This window comes from Herpailurus yagouaroundi, unplaced genomic scaffold, assembly GCF_014898765.1.
Source record: "Herpailurus yagouaroundi ecotype Mexico unplaced genomic scaffold, PumYag 139, whole genome shotgun sequence".
Classification (NCBI taxonomy): domain Eukaryota; kingdom Metazoa; phylum Chordata; class Mammalia; order Carnivora; family Felidae; genus Herpailurus; species Herpailurus yagouaroundi.
The window spans coordinates 11,731,072-11,757,388 of record NW_024412394.1 but is presented as its reverse complement, the minus strand read 5'-3'; the positions used below and the strand labels follow the sequence as shown (position 1 = coordinate 11,757,388).

The window sequence follows — 26,317 nt, the reverse complement described above, 5'->3', positions numbered from 1 at the left end:
AAAAGAAAAGAAAAGAAAAGAAAAGAAAAGAAAAGAAAAGAAAAGAAAAGAAAGATACAGAGGAAGCAACTTCCTCAGGAAGCCATAGGAGGCCCTGGGGCCCTCAGATAGAATCAGCCATTAAAGACGACAACAGAAGGACACCATCAGACCAGCACGGCAGAGAAGCCAGCCCATTGCACGGCTAGGACCGTTAGCCCTAGGAACTACAAGAGACACTGGAGAACACTAATATGAAACACTCAGTGCCTATCACTTCCTCAGTTTATGACTTCTAACTTGATTTCATCCCTTTTCTGTTGGCAAGTGTATATACAGTAGTGACCATACAACCATGATCATCATCTATAGTCTTGGGGTAAGAGCTTGAGATATCAAGAGGGCCAAGCCAATGAGAGACGACAAACGTCTTTATCCAAAGGATTCCATGAACTAAAATGCAGATGTTACATACTGTGGAGAAGTTACAAAACCCATCGTAGGCAAGGCTCGTAAGTAGAACTTACATTTAGGCATGCAATTGTGTAGATCCTACACTGGAATGAAACCAAATGGTTTCACTATGCAAGCGTTATACCGAAATGTGATTTCTGCCACTGGTGCTCATCACCAGGGAACAACAGCACCCTGGGACAGGAAATGAGAGAGAACAGTTGATGCCAACAAGGCATGACATCTCAGCTCTTCTTATACGGATATCTTGTCATCTAAACTTTCATTAATTCAACATTTCACCAGATGTGCCTACCACTGTGCCTACACAAGCCAAAATTAATCCCTGTAATAAATCCCTTGAAGAATCTGCAATCTAGCAGGGTGGAAAGAAAGAAACACCCAGCAGCTGTAAAAGAAGGCAATCTCAACTACAGCTTAGAGGCTATATAGGCAGCCTCTAGACACAGGTCCCAGGACTCTTTCCTAAAGAAGGTAAACGATGACCTTGAGGGACGGATAGCACCTTTCTGCAGACACAGACCACCGGAGATAGAACAGCCTAAGTAAGAGGGTGCAGGGAGAAGAACGTGGACTCAGGAAACAACAGCATTACAGTCCGGGGACAGATGTGGCTGTGTGAGGGCTGGGAAGGATCGCTATCTCTTCAATTAGACTTTAAGTCAAGGACAGAGCACTTTTCTTCTTCCGTATTACCCGAGACCTAATCCTCTATGTGTGGTAGGCTCTAAATTATCTTCACTAAATAAATAAGAAAATTAACCCAGAGAGGAAAAAAAGTGAAATAAATTCACTTCGAAGTTGCTGATGTTCTTGGATTGTGTAATAATTTGGGTCATAGTAGAAGTGTGCACACCCTCAGTTATAGGGAGATACTTGTACCAATCACCTCACTAACAGTACAGGAGCATGTAAGGAAAGTGCACATGGCCAAGAGTGGGTAGGGGTGGCACAAACACGTGTCAATCTGCACATTTGGAAGGCTGCTGGAGACAGTTGTTGGGCCCAATACTCTGGATGCTAGAAAAAGGAGAAAACTGATCTATAAATCAATCATTCTAACGCTATAATCGCCAATGCAGAGCTAAGACTCTTGTGGTGTCATTCCAGAAAGCTATCGGTACCTAGAAATACAACTGTTTTCTGTTTTCATTTTTTAGAAATACATCCAGTGAGTATTTAAAATATTATTTTTAATTGATCATGAGGGAGTTGTAGCATGGTACTGTATTAAAAAAAAACACACTACGTCAGGAGTCAAGAAACTGAATTCTGCTCTGCCACTAGCTTGCTGTGAAGCTGCAGACAAGAAGAAGCTTAACATTCCTGAGCCTCTCCTGGTATCCCCGTGTCTTACACCTTCTCAGAGCCTTACTCTCTGCACTTACATCTGCTGCTAACATGTAGATCCCCCTTACCACTTTCACCGGCCTTTTGGCTAATGATACCTAAGATACCTTCAGTTTCTAAAACGTCCTCTGGTGCTTTTTTATGACGTCATCTTCAGGTTTGTGGTCAAAGCCTTGAGGAAAGCATCTTCTTAAATGAATCTAGCAACACACAGTTTCCAAAAGCCACTTTGAAAGCATTAGTCATTAGTACAACATAATTAGCAAACAGTTAAGGATTAGAACACAGAAATCAAACATTTAAAGAGCTCAGGGATTGCCCAATCATAGCACATATATTTGTCTTATATATATTTTGTTAGGCATCATAAGTCCCTTACAAATCACATATAAACACTCTTAAATATGTATACAAATGGGTACGTGTGCTCACACACACACACACACACATACAGTCTAAAGATTACTCTGAAGACAAAAGGACAGCTATTTATGAAGCTTCATCGAAGATCTAAAGCCCACTACTTTAAATGCAGTAGCACCTGTAGCAACAAGCTTGAAATTCACAAGTTAGTGTGAATTTCACCCTTATATTTTTATCAAGGACGCCTGCCTAGTAAACACAGTAAGCTTAATTCCTACTTATCAGCATTTAGTGATTTCTTTAGGCTAATCCATGGCTATTGTTCACAGAGCTCTAATGCAGAGATCTGGTTCTCTGTAGTATTTAGATATTTTATTTTTATAATTCTGTATTATCTATTAAATATGTACTCAGGCATACCCATATATTCAGACTCATATACATATACCCACAGAAACCTACTCTAAGTAAATATCCAAGAAGACATATCCCTAATACGGGCAGGGGAGAAAGAGAGGAAGGTCATTCCATTTATAAACAGTTATGTTTATAAACTGTTAGGAACACTCAACACGTAAGCACTATCAACCAAAACCTAACCGTTAGAATAGTCTCTTGTACATTTTGTTTTGAGTTATTTTCCCTCCATTCTGGTCTACCTCTGCCAACAACAGAAGCCAGATGACATGACTAAGTGACATCAGCTCTCAGTATTTCTGATGGGCAACTTAAAGATCTATGACGACTGACATAACTCCTCTGTCACCAGGACCCAAGAGCAATCACACTAAAAGCAAGATCTGTTTTTGCACAACTGGGGCAGAAAAGAGAGAGAGAGAGACAGACAGAGCTGGGAGTCTTACTGCACCAAATGTGAATGATTAGTGTGTAATGCAATGCTGATGTTAATTTTTAAGAAGAAAGGTAAAGCAAGCGGCTTACTAGAATGTAGTAATAAAGAGACATGTCGCAAGAGGAACTGGAGCTAAAAGTGAATCAGACGTGAATTCTGTCTGCCCAATGAGCCGCTCAGTGACCTTGCCTTATACCCACCAATCAAGGCTTCCTGTTAGCCCTGGGCAATTTTCAGGCAAACTGAATGAAATAGTTATACATGTAAGAAATTTAAGCCCAAATCTGAGACGGTAAGACTAATCTTCTAATAGTGAGGGTGTGAGGTTATCCCCTGCACTAGCCGGGCACAACACAGAAACTCATAACAAACATTCTCCCGGAGAACATAGTCGTTACCATCCACTATGTTGCACACTGACATCGCCAAGAAGTGCAACATCAGCAGAAACTTCCCCCAGGTTTTATCCCAAAGTTACTGAACGTTGGAATTTTTTTTTTTTTTTAATCAAAAAGGTCAGTCTCTTCACATCTTGATTCTTTAATAATAAGCCATTTCACAGCCCAGGAGTATTGAAGTGAGTACATCTCGTGTGGTAGCCCCTCACCCCCAGCCTGCCGGACTGTGTGCAAGTGAAACCTAGGAGTCTGTCTTACCTGTAATCTGACTCTGTCCTTGTGGATTAAAAGGACTTGGTGCAGAGTTCAGGGAGGGCCGTGGGTTCTGAGGCGGGACACCTACTCTCATACTGGGATGAGGAATGCGCCCTAAATCACTGAGGCGGTCAGAGAACAAACTAGGTTTAGAGTCATCAAGCTTCTGTCTGTGCCCTGGAAACAGCAAATCATAAAATAAAAGCATATTAATGAGCTGAACAATTGACCATACTAAATAGATATGTGAACATACATACTGGGGGTTTAAAGCCAAGGGATTATCAATACTGGTATTTATAAGGAAGTATCTCTACAATGCCTTCCATTTCTAGTGGCTTTCTAAGCATCATCTGGTGTGGAGCATTCCTAGTTCTGTGCTACAAAAGGAGAGCTGAGGGTCCCCGAGGGTGACTCGGAGCTGACACCAGGACTGGCACTCAGGAAGGGCTGTCTGCGTGCCTCGTCCAACCCCCTGGGCGAGGGTGGGAAAGGTGAATGTGTTCTGGGCTATGTTCGCTTACTTCGTGGAGGAAACTTCCCGCAAGTTCAGAGTCTGTGCATGTCACACATATTATCCCAAAACTGGGGCAGAAACAGAGACAAACATTTGTCAAGGGGCAATTCCCATGATAACCATAGTGACTTTTCTTTTCCATGTTACAACCAGACCTCACTGAGACTCTCCTGAAAAATTAAAACTCAAACCTAGAACCCCTTTCAGAGGAAAAAGTGGAAATACGGTCAAGGAAATGCAGATTCTCAAGAGGAATCTGGGTATTTTGTGACACCCCCAAAACCTCAAAGCATGTAATAAACTATGTGAAATCTGACAGAATGCTTTCTTCTATTTTAAATCTAGTACTACGGTTCTGTATAAGAAATGGCAAAACACCCTCTGGGTTACCACGTGAATGTGAGATTCCACTATTAACACAAAACAAAACATAACTTTGTTTCGCCTCTAGTTTATTCAAGTCTCAAATCAAAGGAAATTCTAGATAATAAGGAAATACGCCCGCTAAAATATAACTCAGGTTCTAAGGCTTTTTGAAAATCATGAAATCATTTGCAGCAAAGAGTGGAGTATGGGCTTGGTGCAAGTGTAACAGAACAGCGTGTGAGACTTGGTGCCATGTAAGTTAAGTGTACATCTGCAGAGTGGTGCCGAGGTGAACGAGCAGGGTAATGCCTCATACATGAACAGAAACATACTGTAGATTCCTTTTTCCATATTCTGTACCAGAATGAGGCCTGAGTATGTCGCCCTAACATACTGTAACTGAAACCGAAGCAGATTCAAAGAAGAGCCATTAAGATGATGACTGGGGGCGCCTGGGTGGCTCAATCAGTTAAGCCTCCAACTTCGGCTCAGGTCAGGATCTCACGGTTCGTGAGTTCGAGCCCCGTGTCGGGATCTGTGCTGACAGCTCAGAGCCTGCAGCCTGCTCCGGATTCTGTGTCTCCCTCTTTCTCTGCCCCTCCCCTGTTCACGCTGTCTCTCTCCCTCTCTCAAAAATAAATAAACATTAAAAAAATTTTTTTTAAGATGATGATTAGAATCAGAATTTGCCCTTTGAAGAAAAATTAAGGAAACTAGGATTATTACCCACAAAAGAAGAAAACCTTGAAGGAGGATTATTAAGAGCTTTCAAGAATCAGGAGGTATATTCTATGGGTAGCGAGAATACCTCATCTTCCTCTCGGTACAAGAGGACAAGAGGAATATATCAGGATAGGGTTAAGTTGAACATTAGAATTTCCCAACTATACGCTGTCTTCATAAGACAAATTCCTTATTTTATTTGCCCCAAAATGTATTTTCCTGTCTCCTTTTTCATTGCCTACCCAGCCCAAAGAAAACAGACAGGAAGCCAAGGCTTGGTAATATGAGTTTAGCTGTCTCCACAGCCAAACATATTCCAAATAGGCCCATTAACTGAAATGGACCCACCACCCTATTTCCTGCCAGTTGGGGCATCTGCTATAATGAGGGACTAAGACCAGGAGAAAAGTGATCAGGAAAATTCTCTGTGCGTGGATGGGTGTTTTCCTTGTTGTTCAGAACTTCTTATCCGGATTATGAACAGATTTTAGAACTCTACAGGGCCTTTAGAGATTGGCCCAAACAGCTCCTGGAGCCCAGCAAGCACGGTATTCACAGACAAAGCGACGAAGGCCTACAGAGGTACCACCACTAGCCTGTGGTCTTCAGCTATTGGCTGGTTTGGCCTGGAAGAGGATCACAGTTCTCATCCTAGCTGACAACGCTTTCCACTCATCACGTGGCCCCATCAATGCTGGCATTCTAGATTTATCTTCCCTTCCACTCACAGCTGCTGTGGTGGACTGAAAATATCCAGATCAACAGAAAGAGACACCTACGAGCTAAGCCCCACGTGGTACCACAGCTGGTTTTCAACGCAAGCAGAAGCAGCAGCAAGGATCCAATTACAAAGTTAATAGCTCACCCATTACCCTAAACAAACTTCCATCAATACATCTTGCTGTGTCTAACTAGTTTGACAATTAGGGAATTATACAGTACTTGTCACAGTTGGATCCATGGATTCTGTTCCTCACATACATACAAAAAAAAAAAAAAAAGCATTGGTGTGGTGTTGATACAGCTGTAAACATTAACAAGAAAGCTTATGGAATTGTCCCTGGAAGTTATTTTTTTTAATAGGCCATATTTTTGGAATGGCAGATTCCCTGAGGGCTAAGGGGAGGGCTACACGATCTTGCCCGGTTCCTTTAAACACTGGGACTTTATGTGGGCTATGGGTCGCAAGAAAACTTAATAAAGCTTTGCCTCCGCTTTCTACAGCCTTTTCATTAGGCTTTCATGGAGACTGTAGGAGATGTGAGCTCAGCATTTGGACGTGTCAGTTCACTTTGTATTTTCTCTTAGCCCAGTGCTTCGGGGGGGAATCGTAGGAAGTTGGAGGCAAGAATACAGAGAGGACTCGCAGCATCGCTGATCAGTATGAAAACTGGAGGAGCAGGTGAAATTTTAAAAGCCTCAATGGCCTTCTGGAAATCACCTTCACATGAGAGCTACCAAGGATCTACAGACACCCAGAGTAATTCAGGGAGCACCTATCTGTGGCTGCACATGTACAAAAACACATACACGTTTCTCCTTGCAGATGCCTGCCCCTTTGTAGCTACCACCACAACCACAACAAAATTCTTACAGGACGATGAAGAACAAAAGCTGAACAGGTTCTTCATCTTTCAACCATGACAAATACCGGCTACCGCTAAACCACATCAGGGTTAACATGCGAACGATGGGCTGCAAGAAGACGTACTGAAATCCTCCACACTCAGGCAGTCCCTTAAGAAATCGAGAACACGGAAGACAAGGGCACATCGAGTTAAAGCAAAGACAGGGTCCTCTGCCGTGGTACGGGGAGAGCTGAGCCTCATCCAAAGGGCCAAAGAGCGGGTCCTCCAAATAGGAGGAAAGCATAAAGAATGCAAAACTGTTGTGTTCTATTTGAGACTGTGTGAAAGCTCGGTCACGGATCGTCTTCTCTACCTGTACTTTCTCCGTCGAGCAGTGGTTCCTCCACTCCAGCAGGATTAAGAAAACCCTTCAGGGAGCTTTGAAAAATATAGATGTCCAGAACGCACATCAGCTCCATTAGATCGGAATCTCTGAGAGCGGGTCCTGGGGAGTTCTTTTGTAAGATCACTCACAATCCAATGGGCAACTGAGGTAGAGAACCACTGCCCAAGGTGACCTCACAATCTCATGCACTCGGTGCCACCTATTTGTGCCGGGGACTCCCCATTTCTGAGGTAAGCCCTGACTTCTGTCCTGAGTTCCAGGTCTGTGTGTCCCACTGTCTACCTGACTCTCCCCTAGGATGTCTACAAGATATTTAAATGTGGTATACTTAAAACAGAATTCTTGACTCTTCTCACCAGCGAACCCCATTCCCCTCTCAGAGTACCCTCATCTCAGTAAGTGGTTCCAGCCACTCCGTCACTGCAGCCAAAAACCTAAACATTTCCCTTGATTTCCCCTTACCCCTCACGCCCCACATTCGATCTATTACCACATCTCGTCATTTCCGTCTTGAAAGTGTATCTCAAATCCATTCAGTTCTCTCATTTCTACTGATACAGCCCTAGTCCAGGACCCCACCACCTTTCCCTGGGCATCTGACACTGAATCCTTTGAGTTTCCCATCCCAGGACCTCTCCATACTCCTGAAATACTCTCCCCCTATTTCTTTGCCCACTCCTTCTTATCCCTTAGGCCTCACAGTGAACACCACCTCCTTTGAGAGGTCTTGTCTGCCACAATAACCAGAGTAGGTCCCCTCCTTCTAGAGCACACCCTCCATTTATTTCCTTTATGGCTATTACCACAATCTGTACTTATCTCGCGTACTTATTTGTCTCGCCTGCAAGATATGAACCCCGTGAGAATAAGTGCTCTGTCTTGTTTAAAGTTGGATCTCTACAACCTAGTCCAGTGCCTACCATATAGTAGGTGCTCAACAAATATTTAGGCAATGAATGAATGAACGTGAATAGTCTCTCCTCTTTTAGATAAACGTCCAGGTTGAGAAAAAATTTTCTGCCCCGGCATATCATATTACAATGCTATCTTTCCCCCCCAAAAAACCCTTCTCTTATCTGATAACCTAGGGAATCCAGCGGGCAAAGCCTTTCTTTAGAGCCTAGCCCTTCTTGGTGCTTGCTCAGAAATTTCCCTAAAGGACGTGCATTTTAAGGGAATGCCCGATTGCTTCCTTGCTTTCTGAAAAAGTCCCGTTTGCTCTCATTATAATTCTTCAGCATTGTTGCAAGTCATTTAGAATCAAAGAGCTGAAAAGGACAAGAGAAGTCATTTTGACTCTAAATTTCTGAGTGACGTACTTCTTTTATGAATGAGGACCCTGAATCCCTGAGAGGGGAGGCGACTTGCCCAAAGCCACACAGTTAGCGGCAGGACTAGAACTCGGGATTTCTGATTGCTGGCCCCACGCTCTTTTCCCTCCCGTGGCCAACGAGCTTATTTTAGATTAGAACACTACAGCATCGGTCGCTCAGGGGAAATCACGGTCAAAGTGAATTTAAAATGGAAGAAAAAAAATAGTTTTCAGAACAAATTTCTTTCAAAACGTTGAGTGTGTTTGGCTGACCAGGACTCTTGTTGCAATAAATTCAGGGGCACGAGAAGAAAAGTGTGATCAAAAGGTCACGGCATTCACACATCCTCAGAGCAAAGATGCTGAACCTGGTTGCCCCAGGCCTCCCCCCCCCCCCCCCCCCCCCCCCCCCTCCAGTGCAAGGGCACCGAGCTTGGTGCCCTTGCTTGGTGACAGTTGGTAACAGGGCCGTTGGGTTTTCCGCTTAGAACAGGCATCAGAAACTGGTACGTGAAGACCCTGAAAGTGTGGTATGCGGACTACGAAAACAAACCTGCCTCTGTGATGTGACCCATTCTGCCCGTTTTTATAAAAGTTGACTGAGAACTGCCTAACCACTGAGGAAAGCTCTGTGGGCCCCCAGCCAAAAGGTCACACCCTGCGCACTACAGTCACAGCGCGATGCACTCCTCCGGAAGGGTCACCCAAAAGCACCTACAAAAGAGTGCACCTTGCAAAAACAAGGCACCTTCACGAGAAGGGCACCAAGTCATGGCAGGTCCACTATCATCCTGGGGCACAGCAGGGTCATCTCGTGGATCATGATGTTTGGGAGCTCCCCTTTTTACAGCAGGATTTTAAATCAATTTGGGGGCGACTGGGCGGCTCAGCCGGTTAAGCATCTGACTTCAGCTCAGGTCATGATCTAGCAGTTTGTGAGTTCAAGTTGTGCATGGGGCCTTGTGCTGATAGCTCAGGGCCTGGAACCTGCTTCAGATTCTGTGTCTCCCTGTCTCTGCTCCTCCCCTGCTCACACTCTGTCTCTCTCTCAAAAATAAATAAACATTAAAAAAAATATATAAAAATAAATCAACTTTAAGCACTCACTCATTGGGTATCTACCTCTACCCTGAGTATCACGACAATACAATTTTAAAATAGAATAGGGGTGCCTGGGTGGCTCAGTCGGTTAAGCGTCTGACTTCGGCTCAGGTCATGATCTGGGTTTGTGAGTTCGAGCCCCACGTCGGGCCTGGGGCCTGCTTCGGATTCTGTGTCTCCTTCTCTCTCTGCCCCTCCCCCACTTGTGCTCTGTCTGTGTCTGTCAAAAACAAATAAATGTAAAAAAAAAAAGTATGTTTTAAACAGAATAAATAGAGGCAGCTGGGTGGCTAAGGTGGTTGAGCACCCAACTCGGTTTCGGCTCAGATCATGATCTCACAGTCCGTGGGTTTGAGCCCCACATAGGGCTCTGCACTGATAGCACATACCCTGCTTGGGATTTTCTCTCTCTCTCTCTCTCTCTGCCCCTCTCCCACTCATGCTCTCTCTCTCAAAATAAATAAATAAACTTCAATCAATCAACCAACCAATTAGAATAAATAAAACTAAAAGGCAGATCTGCAATAGACCATCAGTCAGGAACCAGTACCACATCCACAATTCTGATTGGTTCGTCCATGTGGGCATGTGCCCACATGGGAGCCTCACCAGGCATGGCAAGGAGGAGGGGAGAGAAAATCTTTAAGATAATGTCCTTGGGCCCCCCCCCCCCCAGCAGTTCAGTCTAGTAGGGAAGAAGGGCAGGCAATTAAATATAACTGGAAAAGTTTACAATGAGGGAAAATCACTAAAATGCTTAGGTGTGGGGATCTATTAGGGACATATGAATACGGACTATTTCAAAATATTAAGGAGGTAGTGCTTTTTGTGAGTATGTAAAAATATGCCCTTATATTTTTGAAGAGCTACCCAATATATTTAGAGGGTAAGTGTCATAAGTCTGGTATTTGCTTTAAAATAGTTCAGCAAAGGGGCGCCTGGGTGGCGCAGTCGGTTAAGCGTCCGACTTCAGCCAGGTCACGATCTCGCGGTCCGTGAGTTCGAGCCCCGCGTCGGGCTCTGGGCTGATGGCTCAGAGCCTGGAGCCTGTTTCTGATTCTGTGTCTCCCTCTCTCTCTGCCCCTCCCCCGTTCATGCTCTGTCTCTCTCTGTCCCAAAAAAATAAATAAACGTTAAAAAAAAATTTTTTTAAATAAAATATTTCAGCAAAACAAAAGGTGAAGTAAATATGGCAGAATGTTACCAGTTATAAAATAAGGTGATGGGTATATGGGATTTGATTAAATATCATCTCTTTTAATGTGTTTGAAATCTTTCATAATAAGAAAAATCTTTAAAAAATAATAAACTGGAGGGGCACCTGGGTGGCTCAGTTGGTTGAGCGTCCAACTTTGGACTTTGGCTCAAGTCATGATTTCACGGTTCGTGAGTTCAAGCCCCGCTTCAGGCTCTGTGCTGACAGCTCAGAGCCTGGAGCCTGCTTCAGACTTTGTGTCTCCCTCTCTCTCTGCCCCTCCCTGGTTTGTGCTGTGTTTCTGTCTCTCAAAAATAAATAAGTGTTAAAAAAGATTTTTTTTAATAAAAAATAGTAAACTGCTATGGGAAGAACAGTGAGCCACTGCTGTTGACTAAAGGAAAGAGGAAACCCTTGCTGACGAGACCATTATGCCCTTGAAGGTTGAGGAGGATACTGATAAGCAGAGAAGAAAGGAGGAAAGCTGGCTGGAGGACAAATGACAGCAACGTGATAATAAATATCTTGGGAGACAAGATAGTGTTGAACATGTATGTGATACGAATCTCAACAGAAGCACGCTATTCTTAAAATCACTTGATGCCTCTAGTTTTAAAACCAAACATTAGCTCTTTTAAACTATACAATCTAAGGGCACCTGGGTGGCTCAGTCAGTTTAGCATCCGACTCTTGATTTCAGCTCAGCTCATGATCCCAGGGTGGTGGGGTCGAGCCCCGCATCTGGCTCCATGCTAAACATAGAGCCTGCTTGGGATTCTTTCTCTCTCTCTGTCTCTCCGCCCCTCCCCTGCACATATGCTCTCTCTCTCTCAAATAAAAAATAATAATAAAAATAAATAAACTATGCAATCAATATGGGAACTTACCCTTTTAAGACAGATCTTTTCATCCCCTGACTAATGAAACAATACTCTGGCAGCCCGAGAGCCTCCTCTCATCTGCCATGCACTCAGGCTTCCCTGAAGGAGGGGTGGCTGGGGAGACATTAGCTAATTTTGCTGTCAACAAGTATGTGAGAGGGAGGAGGCCTGGTCTGGTACTCCAGGGCTCAAACCACAGGATATACCCATTTAAGATGTTGTGACAACGATCCTTAGGAATAAAAAGGAAGAGAGGAGAGGACGTGCATCAGAATTACCATTTTTTTTTTCCAGAGCAAACTGGTTATATAGCCACAAAGCTACTATTCCACAGCAGTTCTGGAAAAACAACAACAACAAAAATGAAGTCTTGGTTTTAATCTCTCTGCTCTGAAAGTGGTACATGAAGGAGTGTTTGCAGGGAGGGGCTGGGGACGAGGCTGACTAATGTTAAAGTCCTAATTCTATTCCAAATGATATTACTTGGAATTTGACTACTGCGTTGAAGGGTGAGCCTTAGTTCATCTTAGAGAATTCAATTTAGGTGGTTTCCAGCAAAAGCAACGTAACAGGGGAGACAGCACAGACTCAAGGGAGTTCTTAGGGGAGCCATGCAAAGTGTGGATCCAAACACTTTATAACTATTGAGGCTCCAGATTGAAAACCTTGATTTTCTGCATTCCTACATACATGTGAAAACTGGAAATACTACCGAGAAAAGTGAAACTTCTCTTTGTTTACATTCAGATGACTGCATTTCACTGGTGGTTTGTGAAAGTCCAAAAATGAAAGACCTATATACTCTTGTGATGCTCGTAATGTTTAGTTAAGCCCTCTGCCTCTCCCTAACGCACCCCTGCCCCCACTACAAACCAGCCTCTCCTCTAATTTCCATTAATATCACCACCTCTGGGGTGCTTGGGTGGCTTAGTCGGTTGAGCGTCCGACTCTTGATTTTGGCTGAGGTCAACGGTCCCAGGATGGTGAGATCAAGCCCCACACTGGGCTCCGTGCTGACAGAGCAGAGCCTACTTGGGATTCTCTTTTGCGCTCTCTCTCTCTCTCTCTCTCTCTCAAAATAATTAAATAAATCACTTATTATTATATATTAAACAAATATATCACCACTTTCTAGTCTCTGAGGCTCAAAATCCAGCCCAAATTATTTCTTCACCACCTCCCTTTCCTGGACCCCATCATTCACATAAGCCCATTCCTATAGTTTCTGCGGAATGGGCCCCCACTTTCCATTCCCACTAGCATGAACCCTGCTTTCCAGTCCCATCAGAATCACTCCTAACCTCTCACTTATGGCTAATACACCAGAGAAGAAGCCTGGAATAAATGAAAGGGCATCAACTAATTATATGACCAACTGCAGGAAGGGATTTAATGGAACTCACCAGACCTACCAAAAATGAAGGGTGGAACTCTCCAGACCTACCAAAAATGAAGGGTTCATTTCCATAATTTCTAAAGTCCTTTCAGCCCCTGAATCTTAACATCACTCACCTGCTCAAAACCTTTCAACTGTCTCACGCTATCGATAAACAGAGCTCCCTGAGCCCAGCAGGGAAAACAAAGACCTGGAAACACCCAGAAGATATGGTCTGATTGTACATCGTCACACTCATTTCCAATGGCTACTTCTGTACTACCCCCTGTATTATCCACGGTTCTTCAGAGAGCCCCTGTACCTTTGCGAAAGCTGTCTCCCCCACCTGAAATACCCTCACCCCACCATCTCCATTTGGTCATCACACCGTTCTGGTCTTCTAGGTCTCTAGGGCCTCGGTGATCCCTCTGGTTTCCATCTCAGCAAGCTGAAAGCAGCTACAACTGGTTTTGTGTATTACATGTGGTTACACTTAAGTGTGGTAGGCATTCAGTCAGCATTAACTTACTACGAATTGATATAAAATATTTATACAGAATTTCAAACCCTATAATCTTAGACTCTCCTGGACTTGACTATAAAACCTTTGAGGAGGGGTGTCATGTCTCTTGTCTAGCTCATAACTTAGAGCTTAGGTACAAACAAGGCACACAACAAATGGTTACTGAATTAATAAATAGGGACACTGATAAATCTAGAATTATCTCTCCTTTTGTCCAGTAAAAGAGAGGAGAGGGGGAAAAAAAAAAAAAAACAGGCTAGTCATCGGGAAACATTTCCCACAGTAAAATTGATGAGTCTATAATCTTTGCTGGGAAAGGCTGCTGAGTCATCTTTTTTCCTAAGAGTATGCTGTCTGGTTCAGGTCACAAACTATTTCTGGACTAGAACAGTAAAATGGACTAAGAAACTGCCTTCATGCTTAAGAAACCTCTAGCCAGGGGAAGCGAGCAGCCATACAACAGGACATGTGCGTGGGGTCCCAGAGCTCACAGAAGACAGCTCGTGAGAGGAGACAGCTCTAGAGCCATATTAATGCGGCTTCAGACAGAGGACCACAGATCATAAACAAATCCCCTTCCAGGAGATTCTTCTCTGATGGCATTTCAAAAATGAACTAACAGAGTTTGTCTCTAAGGGCCCTTCTTAATACATAAACCAATTTCTAAAGGGGAAAAAAAATCATAATCACCACCATGTATCTTCAAGAGCCCCCTTTCAGCCCTTGAACAGAGTCAGGCATGTAGAATTCAAAGCTTATCAAGGAAGAAGAGAGGAAGAACAATTTCACCCAAGAGAGGTCTGAAGCCTTCCCGTCTCTTGGGTAAAAACATAATTATGGGAAGAAAAAAAACATAATCTACTCAAGAGACATAATTACATAGTTAAGCCATAGACTCCAAAGAAATATTCTAGGAACTCCAGTTCATAGAAAAAAAATGTTAAAAACTGAATTTGCTTTCTTTTAATAACACAAGGCGCCAGTTTAGATCAGTGAGTAAAAAGTTCACTCTCCCAAACTCATTTTTAAAACACAATTGGGTGCATGAGAGAGATCACTGAAGGAGAGCCTCTTTCCAAATCTAGGCTGCTAAAGGTTCAAGAACTCAAGATCTTTCAATAAACACACAAATGAAAGAATTGTGAAATATTCATATTCGTGCATCTTAACTGCAAGTTCCTTTATAACTTTTAGCTTTCAGGCTGTGGCAAATCACGACCATCAAAGACTGAAGGGGCTATCAGGCTATGCCAATATCAGTCCCACATCAGGGAGTAACTTCTAAAAAACATATGCTCAGAGTGCAATCCTTTCTCTTGAAATAATGGACTTGAAAAACTTGAGACATCTAAAGAAAAAGAAACTCATGGGAGGTAAGAAGAAAAAAAAAAGATTAAAAAAATTTTAAAGAAAGACCAGACAACGAGGGGAGACAGGGAGGCGGGAGATGCGTAATACTTTTTTGCAAACAGGGCAAGAAAGAGCTCCCAGAGAACCTGGCTGACTTCACTGTAGCCCAGCTCCGGGGTCCTAAAACACCCCTCATCCACTCAGCCTCTTTACCTCCAGATTCTCTGGTACTTTCCAGTTCCAGTCCTGCTATCCTTGACTTCTTCACCTGTCATTTCTCCAAGGGATGCTCTTTCCCTCTTGACTCCCATTCAAAGTAAAAGTACATGAATGAGGATTTTTCAGAGGTGGACGAGAATATGGATTTCCAGACCATGTTCTTCACTTTAGAAAAGTCACTGATGCCCAGAAAATACTGTGCCTCGTTCAAAATCGTGTCAAGTAGGCAGTGACACTGGAAGCCAGTCCCCTGACCTGTCTCAGCCCTCCTTTTCATATGTCAGGCTGCCATACAAAGAAAGGAAAGGAAAGGAAGGGGAAGGAAAGAGGAAGAGGGAAAATAGTAGAGAAAGAGAGGCCGAGAAAGAACAGAATAAGAAAAAGCAGAGAAGCGTTACTTCTGAGGATTTATTACATTGTACCCAGACTTTCCGACTTTGTTTTAGCACAATACCTCCTCTACTCATTATAACCCAACATCCACAGCCATCCTGGGCCATCTGACACTGCATCTCTCGCTTTAGTTTCTGGGAAACGAACAAAAGATCTCTTTCTCTATGTTTACACTCTACCCCTAAAACTTAGTAAAACTTGAGTGTTTTCGTTCAGAAAACATTTCCTTTGCCTTCTTTTACTAGAATATACTTCACACACACACACCGCAGATTTGTGTTACTAGGATTTGCAGAGACCCCACTGAGAGATGTAAAGATCTTTTTAATGGGAACGTTTCAAGCAATGGAAATGGTAGTTTCCACAGCTGAACAAAAAGCATCACTGTTTATTTGCCAATAATCCAGCTAAACACGGATGGCTTTATTCTTCAAAGAGTCCAGTGACAACTAGCCTATACAGACTGTCACGCAATTCCTGGATCCTGACTGAACTTCCTTTGCATGCGATCTTCTCTGTTTCTCTTTCACTACTATGGTTTTGTGCATATGTTATGTAACTGCATGTGTGTTTGAAGCAAAGGGAAAACGCTACACAGAAGTAATTAAAAAGTGCAAAGGTTCCTCTCTTGACACATGCCGCGACAGCAGCGGAACATCATTTTCAACTTTCCCATCTCTGTAACAGGAAGCAAATGTTAAAAAGTAATAACCAAGGAGAAATTCAGCCAGCTCCCGCAGCCCGGTCTTGCTGTGCTAAATGGCAGTGAAGATCATAGAGGAAATAAAAAGGAAAAGACAGGAAAAAAAAAAAAATTGGGGGGGGGGCAAGTTTCGTGCTTAAACTGGACCTCGTCCAGCTGGCAAGAAGAGGTGGTTTTCTTAACGCTTGCAAAACCTGATTACTTTTTTAAAGGAATGAAAAAGAAGGAGATGTAAACATGACCATTAAGACAGATTTAAGGTACTTAGCTTTAATCTAGTCTAAGGCTGCTCTGATTGTCTGCTGCCTTGCAGCTCTCTGCTTGCTAGACATGAATACGGCGCATGTCAGTGTCTTCTGAGCGGCGAATGCTGTCAGCTGAGCTCTGTGGTTACCCTCGCAGGTCAGGCATGGAAGGAGCAGCGGCTTAAGCAATAATGGATGGATGTCTGTTGTGTTCTGTGTCTGTCAGAAGTCTGTGTTACTACATTAAAGGACTATTGTGTTTACATCTCCACAACAGGTCTTAAACAGATTGTTTAAACATGATTAAACAGGAGATGTCTTTGAAATAAGCCCCCTCATAAAATTCAGATGGGCAAGGAACTGAAAAATGCCGTCAACAATATATATTTAAAAAAAAAAAAAAAAAGATCATTTCTCGCTAAGCTGCAAAGGTCACATGATATCAACTCCAAAACAGAGCAGTTTACAAGTTCAACTCAAAGGATTCCCTCCTATCTCAACACCCTTTTCCAATGGAATAACGTTTATCCACCTGTCCATCCGCCCCTCCCCAACGCTGTTGCACAATGTACTATGTAGTCTTGATAGACAGATAATTGTTTTATTCAGCCGCGTGAAATGAAAGGAGTCTATTGTGTTAATCCCGGTACTCTTATCTTCTGTGAACTCTGAATAAGGAACTGAGAGCTCCACCTCTTCATTCCAAAACTACTGGAGTTCGCTCACATTCAGATCTGCTAAAGTGTTCTTACATTCCGGGCTGTCACTAAAGGTGCCAAGTATTTTGAGTAGGATCAAGTTATTGTTATATAAAAGGGAATCGAAAGGAGTGCTAAATGGGAGTTTAGAGATAGCAAGTTTTAACCTTTTTTTCAAGGCACAGCAGACAGGAAAAATGCATACTTTTCCATCCAAAGGAGGTGGGTTGGTGCTCATTTTTCAGGCGTACTCAGCACCCCCAACTCAAGTGAAGAATGCTATGGAGGCCCTGGCTCAATAGTCTATTTATTTTTCATATTAAAAAAAAAACCTTCCGGTGATTAAAATTAAAGCTTGTTTGTTTTTCAAAAGCAAGTGTAGGGGCGCCCGAGTCGCTCAGTCAGTTAAGTCGCCGACTTTTGATTTCAGCTCAGGTCATGATCTCACAGTTCATGAGTTTGAGCCCCACACCGGGCTCTGCGCTGACAGTGCAGAGCCTGCTTGGGATTCTCTCTCTCCCCCTCTCTCTGTCCCTCCTATGCTCTCTCTCTCTCCAAATAAATAAAATAAACAAACAAAAAAAGTAGTATTAAGTTTTAAGGATTTCAATCTGATGGCTTCATGCTGAATTATTTCATCAGTGACGGTTTGGTGAATTCTTTTCTTTTGTGCATGTGAAATGTACAAAGTGTTGGCTTTTCCACATATACATGTACGTTAGTATCTCTATCATACACACACACACACACACACACACACACACACACACACACACGAGAACCAATTGAAGTAACGGCAATACTACAGAGTTCCACATCTCTTTCAGGTAATTGGGAACGCTGTCCTCTAGAGACCCACCATGCTGTTTGCACCATGACGCCACCACCCCTCTGACTACTGAACACATCTTCCCCTGCAGAGTGGGGTTCTTATGTATCAGCCTAATTAGATGCCTTTGTTGTTGCTGTTTTGTTTTCAAAATGGTACACGCTCAAGAATCGACGACACTCGCTGGAAAAGAAGTAATGCGATCTGGAAAAGTGGAGTAACCAATGAAAGAACATCATCTTTGATCTCTTCTCATCTGCATCCTATCTCTTTAAGTCACAGAAATTATATTCTTTCTACTCCTTACTCCCGGGATAGGCTGTTTCCAAGAGTTAACTGGCCTAATGGCTCAAAAAGTCCTACTAGCAACCATGGAGATTGAATAGTAAGTTCTGTTCAATAGAACTGATGATTGCCCAACAGGTAGTAAGAAAGATCCCACATGACTGAGTCAGGAGATGTGGGTTCTGCCAGTAATGGTTAAGCTGTGAACTTCTCAGGTACAGAATCTTCTCCGCAAAATAACAGACTACCCAACTTCCAGTTCTAAGAATCAGTGACACTATGTATGCCTCATTTGTTGTCACTATGGGCTACACACACACACACACACACACACACACACACACACACAATTAGCGAACTTAATAAAAAAAGTTAAAAGGCCAAGCTGGTAAGTGACTAAAAAGTGAGAACCCCATATCTAAATGTGGGTTTGACTATATGAGGAGCAGAAAATCCAGAGTCCGTTCCTAGCTTTGCCACTAACTTGGTTGTGGAGCTGTGGACAAATAATCTATCATCTCTGTGACTCAACTCCCTCATCCGTCAAGTGAGGATCAAAGTATGTGCATCACAGGAATATCATCAGGATGAAACGTAACAGAGGTGAAAACATCCTCCTACACAAGTAAAACCACGATGCAAACATGATAAACGAGGGGGGCTCACAACATACTGGGAGAGGCATAATAGAAACAAATAAAACACCAGTGCGATCAACACCATAATCAAGGTCTGAACAGGCCAACGGGAGCCAAAGAAGAAACGCTCAACTTCCAAGGGTGGTCAGAAAGGGCTTACAGAAGACACAGCATTTGAGTAAACTGAAAGGATAAGTAGAATTCAGTCAAGCAAATGCAGAAGAAAGACATTCCAAGCAGAAGGAACAGGAAGTGCAAAGACAGAAAGGTTTTAAAAAAGTGTAGAGTGAAAGAATTCAGTGTGGCTCAGCCACAAGGGTGTGCGTGGCAGGCAGGTGGGCAGGTCAGATGCTGAAGGGCCTTGTCTCCTATGCCACAAACTCTGAACTTCATCCTACAAGTGACAGGGAACCACTGAGGTGTTTTAAAGCAAGGGTGTGCCAGGAGCTGATTTAGAGTTTAGGAGGACCACTTTACTTACAGGGGAAACCAGTTCTAGAAGGGAGTGCATTTAGAGGCATCGAGCCGGTTAGGAAATTATGTTTGTATTGTAGGCCAGGGGACAACAGTGACAGTGGGAACCAAACTAAAGCGGTGCTAACAGGTGCGAGGGAACGCACGTGAGACACACAACAGAGTCAACCAATGGCAGCATAGAATAATCAGATGTAAGAAGAAGGGCAGAGAGGGGGAGTCTCGGGTTTCTAGTTCGGCCACACGGGTGAACTGTGGGGCCCTCAAAACTGGCAAAACCAACGGGGCTCCCCATTTGGGTGGAGAAGTTTGGCTAAAGTGGAGGCAGGGAGCCCCAAGCGTCATGTGGGCCGTTCGTTTGAAGTGCCCAGGGGACACAGTCAGCCCTTTCTGGGCCAAGTCACAAGTCAGACTGTGGCTCTGTACTTATCACTGACAGGGGTCAGAGAATGAACAGAATGAGAGAATGTTGGGGGTCTACGTAGGACACTGGGAATGCCAAAAATCAGAGGCGACTTCAAAGATGAAGGAGAGCAGAAGAAGACATGAACCTGTAGCAAAAAATCTCTACATCATCTTTCCCAGTGTTATCTTCTGAGAAACATTTCTTCCTAAATCCCAGGGAGCAGCACATTTGAGCACTTCTCCTGGTGCCATCTGCACTCCGGTGAGGTATGGAAACAAAGTAAAAAAACGCAATCCCTCATCTCTGCCCTCCCCCTTTCCATCCTCTCACTCCCGGTGTCCATCAGAGAGTAACAAACCCTGAAGAATCCATACGGGGATGGAAGAAAAGAATCCATCTGTTATGGATGGAGATGTGGCAGGGATCCAATGCAAACAGCATGAGTGATATCATTTATAGAACTGCAACCTGACTAATAAACACACATAAAAGGGCTTCAGAAAAAAAGTCTGAGCCACCAAGTTGGCCTGAAGGTTTTTAGACCTTTTCCTTTCTCCCTCTGTGAAAAATGAACTGCAGAGGTTGCTAAAATTTAAAACAATTTAGAACTTCCCTTGATAAAAACAGGATTCTCACCTCTACTGGTTTTGTAATGGGCTTATCTTCTATTAATTCAAAATTAGGCCCTCAGCTATTCTGCGATTTTTACATACCAGGTCACAGTATAAATTTTTTATGCCTTAATCCTAATCTGAAAATAAACTTCAACACATATTTAAGTTCATTCAATTACCTGATCTACTTTGTTCAACTGAATTACATTCAACTAAATTATCTACAGTTGATCATCACATTGGTACTAAGGCAGTTCCAGCAGAGGAGATCAACAATTACAGAACTAAAAAAAAAAAAAAAAAACAAACAAAAAACCAGACAGAATACTGGAGAAAGCAGCATTGGAACTTAGCTCCAACTATGGAGTAGGCCCCTGATTCAGAGAGAAGAAAGTAGAAGGGGGCATGCTAAAACTCCCATCGATAGATCTGCAAAGGGAGCCAGGGGTCAAGATGGAGGGCTTGGGGGGGCGCCTGAGTGGCTCAGTCGGTTAAGCGTCCAACTTCAGCTCAGGTCATGATCTCATGGTTTGTGAGTTCGAGCCCCGCATCCGGCTCTGTGCTGTCAGCTTGGAGCCTAGAGCCTGCTTCAGACTGTGTTTCCCTCTCTCTCTGCTCCTCCCACACTCATGCTCTCCGTCTCTCAAAAACAAACATTTTTTAACATTTTAAAGAAAAAAGATGGAGGGCTTGGGGGACTTCTTATGATAAAAATAAAAGAAATTGAGTCAGTCTTCTAAAAGTCGCCATCTATCTACCTAGAATTTAATATTCCAGAATTTCTGCGAATAAGTTGAATTACTGATACTCAAGATTCAGCTCAAATACTTTCACGTCAATAAAATCTTCCTTCCAAACCCCCAGACAGAAGTAAAACTGTTTCTGAACTTCCATGTCACTTCAGCTGCCCCTTTCTTATGCCCTTTCTCATTTTCTCTCACTTTCTGCCACACAATCACCATGCCTTACCCTCTCCCAAGATGAGCTTCTTTCTGAGCCATACACATGACTAAGTCATCTCTGAATTCCTATGGCTCTTTTTCATATACGTATGGTAGGTACCCAATCAGTGTTTGTTGAATAAATAGATGAATGAATCCAGGATATGGGTTAGCGGCTGAAGGAATCCGTATGCTAGCAGCCTCTCCACCTAGTAAAATCCAGGTCTCGTTATAACAACCCCTAAGGCAACTGAAAAGCCTTCTAACCATATTCAGTAATAGCTATCTTGCCTCTGTGGTATGAAATGAAAAGCTAGGCTTAATATCTAATGAGTACTCGCTGGGAACCTGACACTCAAGAAGACATCTGAACTTCCTAGCATTATGCAAAGCCAGAGTCAGCTCTACAGATTCTAACAATTTTCTAGGCTTATTAAAAGAAACGAACAAATACCAACTTCTGTTTATATTCCTTCTACAGCAAAAACTAAACCAGACTGTCCCCTCCAAAAAAAAAGTTACATGCATACTGAATCATCACAATGTACACATTGTATTATACACTTAAATACTTAAAAATATATGTATATTTTCCCCATGGGTATTATTTAATATATTTACCTATAGTTCAGTTCTCCCCAGAATATCCCCTGGCCATCAGTATGCAAACTGCACTCACTCACTCTACCTTACACTCTGATGCTGGCCAAAGGACAAAAAAACACAGCGAAGCCAACTGAATCTGCATGAAGGGCCTGGGCTGACAGAAGATAATTATCCTGACCTCAAGATGTGTTTTCAGTGTTGACAAATCCCATGTTTCACTGAATTAAGAGTAATTTTTCTTTTCTTCTCAGACCAAAATCCCTTGGCCCAGATCATAATTCAAAACATGTATACCTGAGGCGACCATGGTACTACAAGGGGGCCCGCCTCTTCCCAAGCACCTTGTACCTGTTGACCGTGGTGGCACTCGTGAAAAAGGCAAGAAAGCATCTGACTTTCATAACTACATTGGAGGAAGAAAACTTGACATTCGCTCTCAAACATATGTGACTCCTTTCAAGAACTCCTGACTCAAAATTTCAGAGGGAAGTGGCCCTGTAATAACATCTCTTCTGAGAATAGTGCCATATGGTTTTAACAGAGGTTTATTTCCTGAACCCAAAGAGGGCTGCTGATTCTCAATCCAACGAAAATAATTATGCAGACAATTTCACTCTATTACTTTCAGTGAAACCCATTCTGTGTGGTCCACACATGCCCACTGACACCTTCAAAGAGACATTAAGCCATTTTTATGTACCATACCCTTAATGGGTGGGATGCAAGGTAAATTTCCTTGAAGATTAGCACCTGTCGTCATGCATAAGGCACCCCCACTTTGACTGCCACGTTAATTCTCTGAGCGGGTCAAGAGGAGAGAGATGAACAGAACTTCCAAGTTGAGTAACAACTAATTATCAGCCAGATATTAGGGAAAACACACACACACACACACACCCCAAGAACCAGAAATACTTCATCTCCCAAAGTCAACAGCACTGCTGGGAAATTATTTCAGACACAATTGGCAGGTAGGAGACCTGGGGGAGGGGAGGGTTGGGGGAGGGTAACAGAGAACGATTCCCTTGTGTAAACTTCAGCAACATTCAACTGCTAACCTTAAAATAATCAGAATAGGAAAATAAAATCCCTTCAGTGCAAAAGCTGAACAACACAAATGCTGTAAAAATAAAGACTTAAACCAAAGAATACAACTATTAAATAGCGCTTTCAAAGAAGACCACCCTTTAAGCCTAAGAATATTCCCTTAGAACAGAATGCACCGACCCATGCCAGGTTGCCCCTGAATCTGAATTTTATTATGGTAGTTGGCTATGAATTGAACTGACTCTCCCTTTCAGACTATTAAAGATCACGGAGTTTGAAAATAAACGCATGAAAACTACTTTTTTATTTTGCCAGCATACTTGGCGCGTTGCAGAAAGATCCTTTCCCTCCTGTAAGATCTGTGCCTCCCAGTACCTACCCACCTCTCTTTGAATCAGTTAGAGAAACAACCACCACCAAAAAAGCAAACTGTCTCTAGAGGCCCACAGGAATTTCACCGAATCGAAGTAAAATCGCAAATATTCTTTAAGAGAGGCAAACAGGCAGACAGACACAGTACGAGGAAAGCAGCGTCCAGGCCCACGAGGTCAGAGCAGGAACCAGATACAAACCAGCACAGCATTAACCACAAGGCAGGCCCAAAGGCGGTTCCAGGACTGTTTTCTTTAGACTGCCTGAAAGTCTCGCCAAGAAACAGACGGATGCTACTGAAAGAATGTCTTCCCCAGCTGGGCATCTGGGTTCTAGGACAGACAGCCCTGCTCCTGTGTGTGTGGCCTGCAGAACATATCGAACGCTTGGGAGGGAGTACTTGGCAGAACAGGAGAAAACCTAAGGATGGCCTTTTGGGGAGGAGAGGAGAATCTAATGCCAACATCATGCGCATTTGATTAAAATTTCGCCTTTGTTGCTGGTACCCAGGGCTTATATTCTGTTTCTCGCTTTTGCTATCTGTGTCTGAGGATCTATTTACTGATTGGGCAAAGAAACCTCTCTGCTCACTTTCATTTCCAGGAATACTTTTACATCTCATTTTTGCACCAGCCAACACTAAGGCATTTTTGTTTCTAACCATCCAGGGGAATGTTTAAATAAAAAACAAACCGAAAATCTTGAAATTTCTTAAAAACAGAAACAACTGGAATCTGCCTAGCCATGCATGAGAACTATGTTGCCAAACAGGTTTGGGTTGAATTTTTTTTCATTTTTTCAAAATAATTCTGGGGCGCCTGGGTGGCTCAGTCAGTTGGGCGTGCGACTCTTGATTTCGGCTCTGGTTCCAGGATCCTGAGATCGAGCCCCGCTTGAGCCCCCCACATGGGGCTCTGTGCTGAGTGTGGAACCTGCTTAGGATTCTCTTTTTCTCTCCCTCTGCCCCTCCCCCCATTCATGCTTGCTCTCGCTCTTAAAAAGAAAAAAAAAGAAACAAAGACAGGAAAAACAGTTAAAGTTAAAAAAAATAATTCTACTTACCATCGTTCATCAGATTTATTTTCTTACAATACTAGCAAGTATACTTCAGTAGTATACTGGCTAACATAATAAGACAGAAACAGAGCTCTATTAAATAAAGAAAACCAGTCTCTACTGTATGCCCTTCAAAGTAAAAAGTCCCAGCTCAGTAGAGACACGGAGAGTTAACCTGAAAAATTAACTATCAACAGACAATACTACCTAAACTTCCAATCTCAACAGAATAGTAATACGCCATCTTCTCAACTATTCCATTCAATTTAAATGGCTTTGAAGATGCCTGGGGTGAGGGGTATAGGTACTGCTTGAATTCTGCAGAGGAAAAAAAAAAAAAAAAAAAACGCACAAAACACAAACTGCTTTTTAGGAATTTAAAAACGGAACAATTCCCTGATTTACATCCATAAATATCACTGGAACACTTAGCATTTTATACAAAAGCCATCTGTACTCCTAGGTCAGGAATTCCTCTGGTCTGGACCTGCTTTTTGATGTTACAAACTTGGTGAAGCCAATGAGTGGGAATCACTCCACCAAATTTTAAAAAGGTAAGACATTCTTGCTGAAAAGAATGGGAAGAAAGGGGCACCTGGGTGGCTCAGTCGTTTGGTTTGAGCGTCCAACTTCGCCTCAGGTCATGATCTTGCATTTTGTGAGTTTGAGCCCCGCGTGGGGCTCTGTGCTGACAGCTCAGAGCCTGGAGCCTGCTTTGGGTTCTGCGTCTCCCTCTCTCTCTGTCCCTCCCCCACTTGTGCTCTGCTTCTGTCTCTTAAAAATAAATAAACATTAAAAGAGAATTAAAAAAAAAAAAAAAAAGAATGCCTAAGCCCCATCCTGAAGTATTCCTGAATATTAACATGGCTCCTGGCTTGGCTTTCTATTATCCTTGGCTTTGACTGGCAAAACTAAATAGCTAATCCATCTTAATTACCACAATACCATTATTATGGGGCGTTCTGGTTAAATCTCAATTTGTGGGGCCTGAATTCATGAAGCCTATAAAAATTTCCCTAGGACAAGGTGGGAGAAGGAGCAAGTTAAAATGAATCTAACTGCTATGGAAATGTTTTGCTTTCCCAAAGCCATAGTACCTGCCACAGTCTTGAGCTAACAGTTCGCGGCATGTCTGCAAAGAGGTGTATTGCAAAGGGAAACAAGCCTTCTAGAAGCGAGACATTTTAACGCCCAACCTGGGTGCCACAGAAGGCATGGTTTCTGAGTCTCAAGGGAAACTCACAGTGACCAAGAGAAGTATTCTGGGTACCAGAGAAGGACAGTCTGAGCAAAGGACGACCTTGGACTCAGAAGGAGTCCCAAGGTCCACGACGATCTCATCCTCAAAACCCGTGGTACCCTGTCTCTACCACGCATCTGACACTTAACATACACTTCTCTGTAATCTCCTCTGGAAGGGATTTCTAAACTTCCTGGCGCTATGTAAAATCTTTGAAGGCAGAGCACATCTTTATACTCCCGTTACATCTCTCAAACTACAAGAAAAAGCTGGTTTTTAATTGGCTGAGTTGTCCAAAGCCTGGGCTTTTTTCTATCAAGTTGGGGTCTGGGCAAAGCTCAAATGCATCTGAGGGAAAGAGACGGAAAGGAAAGGAATGAAAATTAATCATGTCATTTGGCCGTATCGCTTTTCTCGGATCGCTTTACATGTCTCCACATTCAAAGGCAAATACTTCCTCCTTCAAAAAATATATAAGCAAAGAGCTGTTAAGCGTCCCATCCTCCTACACAGTAACAATACTTTTGCTGATTAGCACCCGCGGCTCGACTAATTATTGAAC

General features: G+C 43.0%; 1 protein-coding gene across 1 annotated transcript in view; it reads right to left on the bottom strand.

Annotated features, from left to right (window-relative positions):
* The window catches only part of RUNX2 (RUNX family transcription factor 2), a gene marked incomplete at its 5' end in the record, with an annotated part of 233,366 nt that overhangs the window by 158,061 nt on the left and 48,988 nt on the right, over nt 1-26,317 (bottom strand). Inside the window, one exon of the mRNA XM_040473123.1 lies at nt 3,676-3,849. Within this exon, the coding sequence (XP_040329057.1) occupies nt 3,676-3,849 (174 nt within the window). The remainder of the gene's footprint in view (nt 1-3,675; nt 3,850-26,317) is intronic.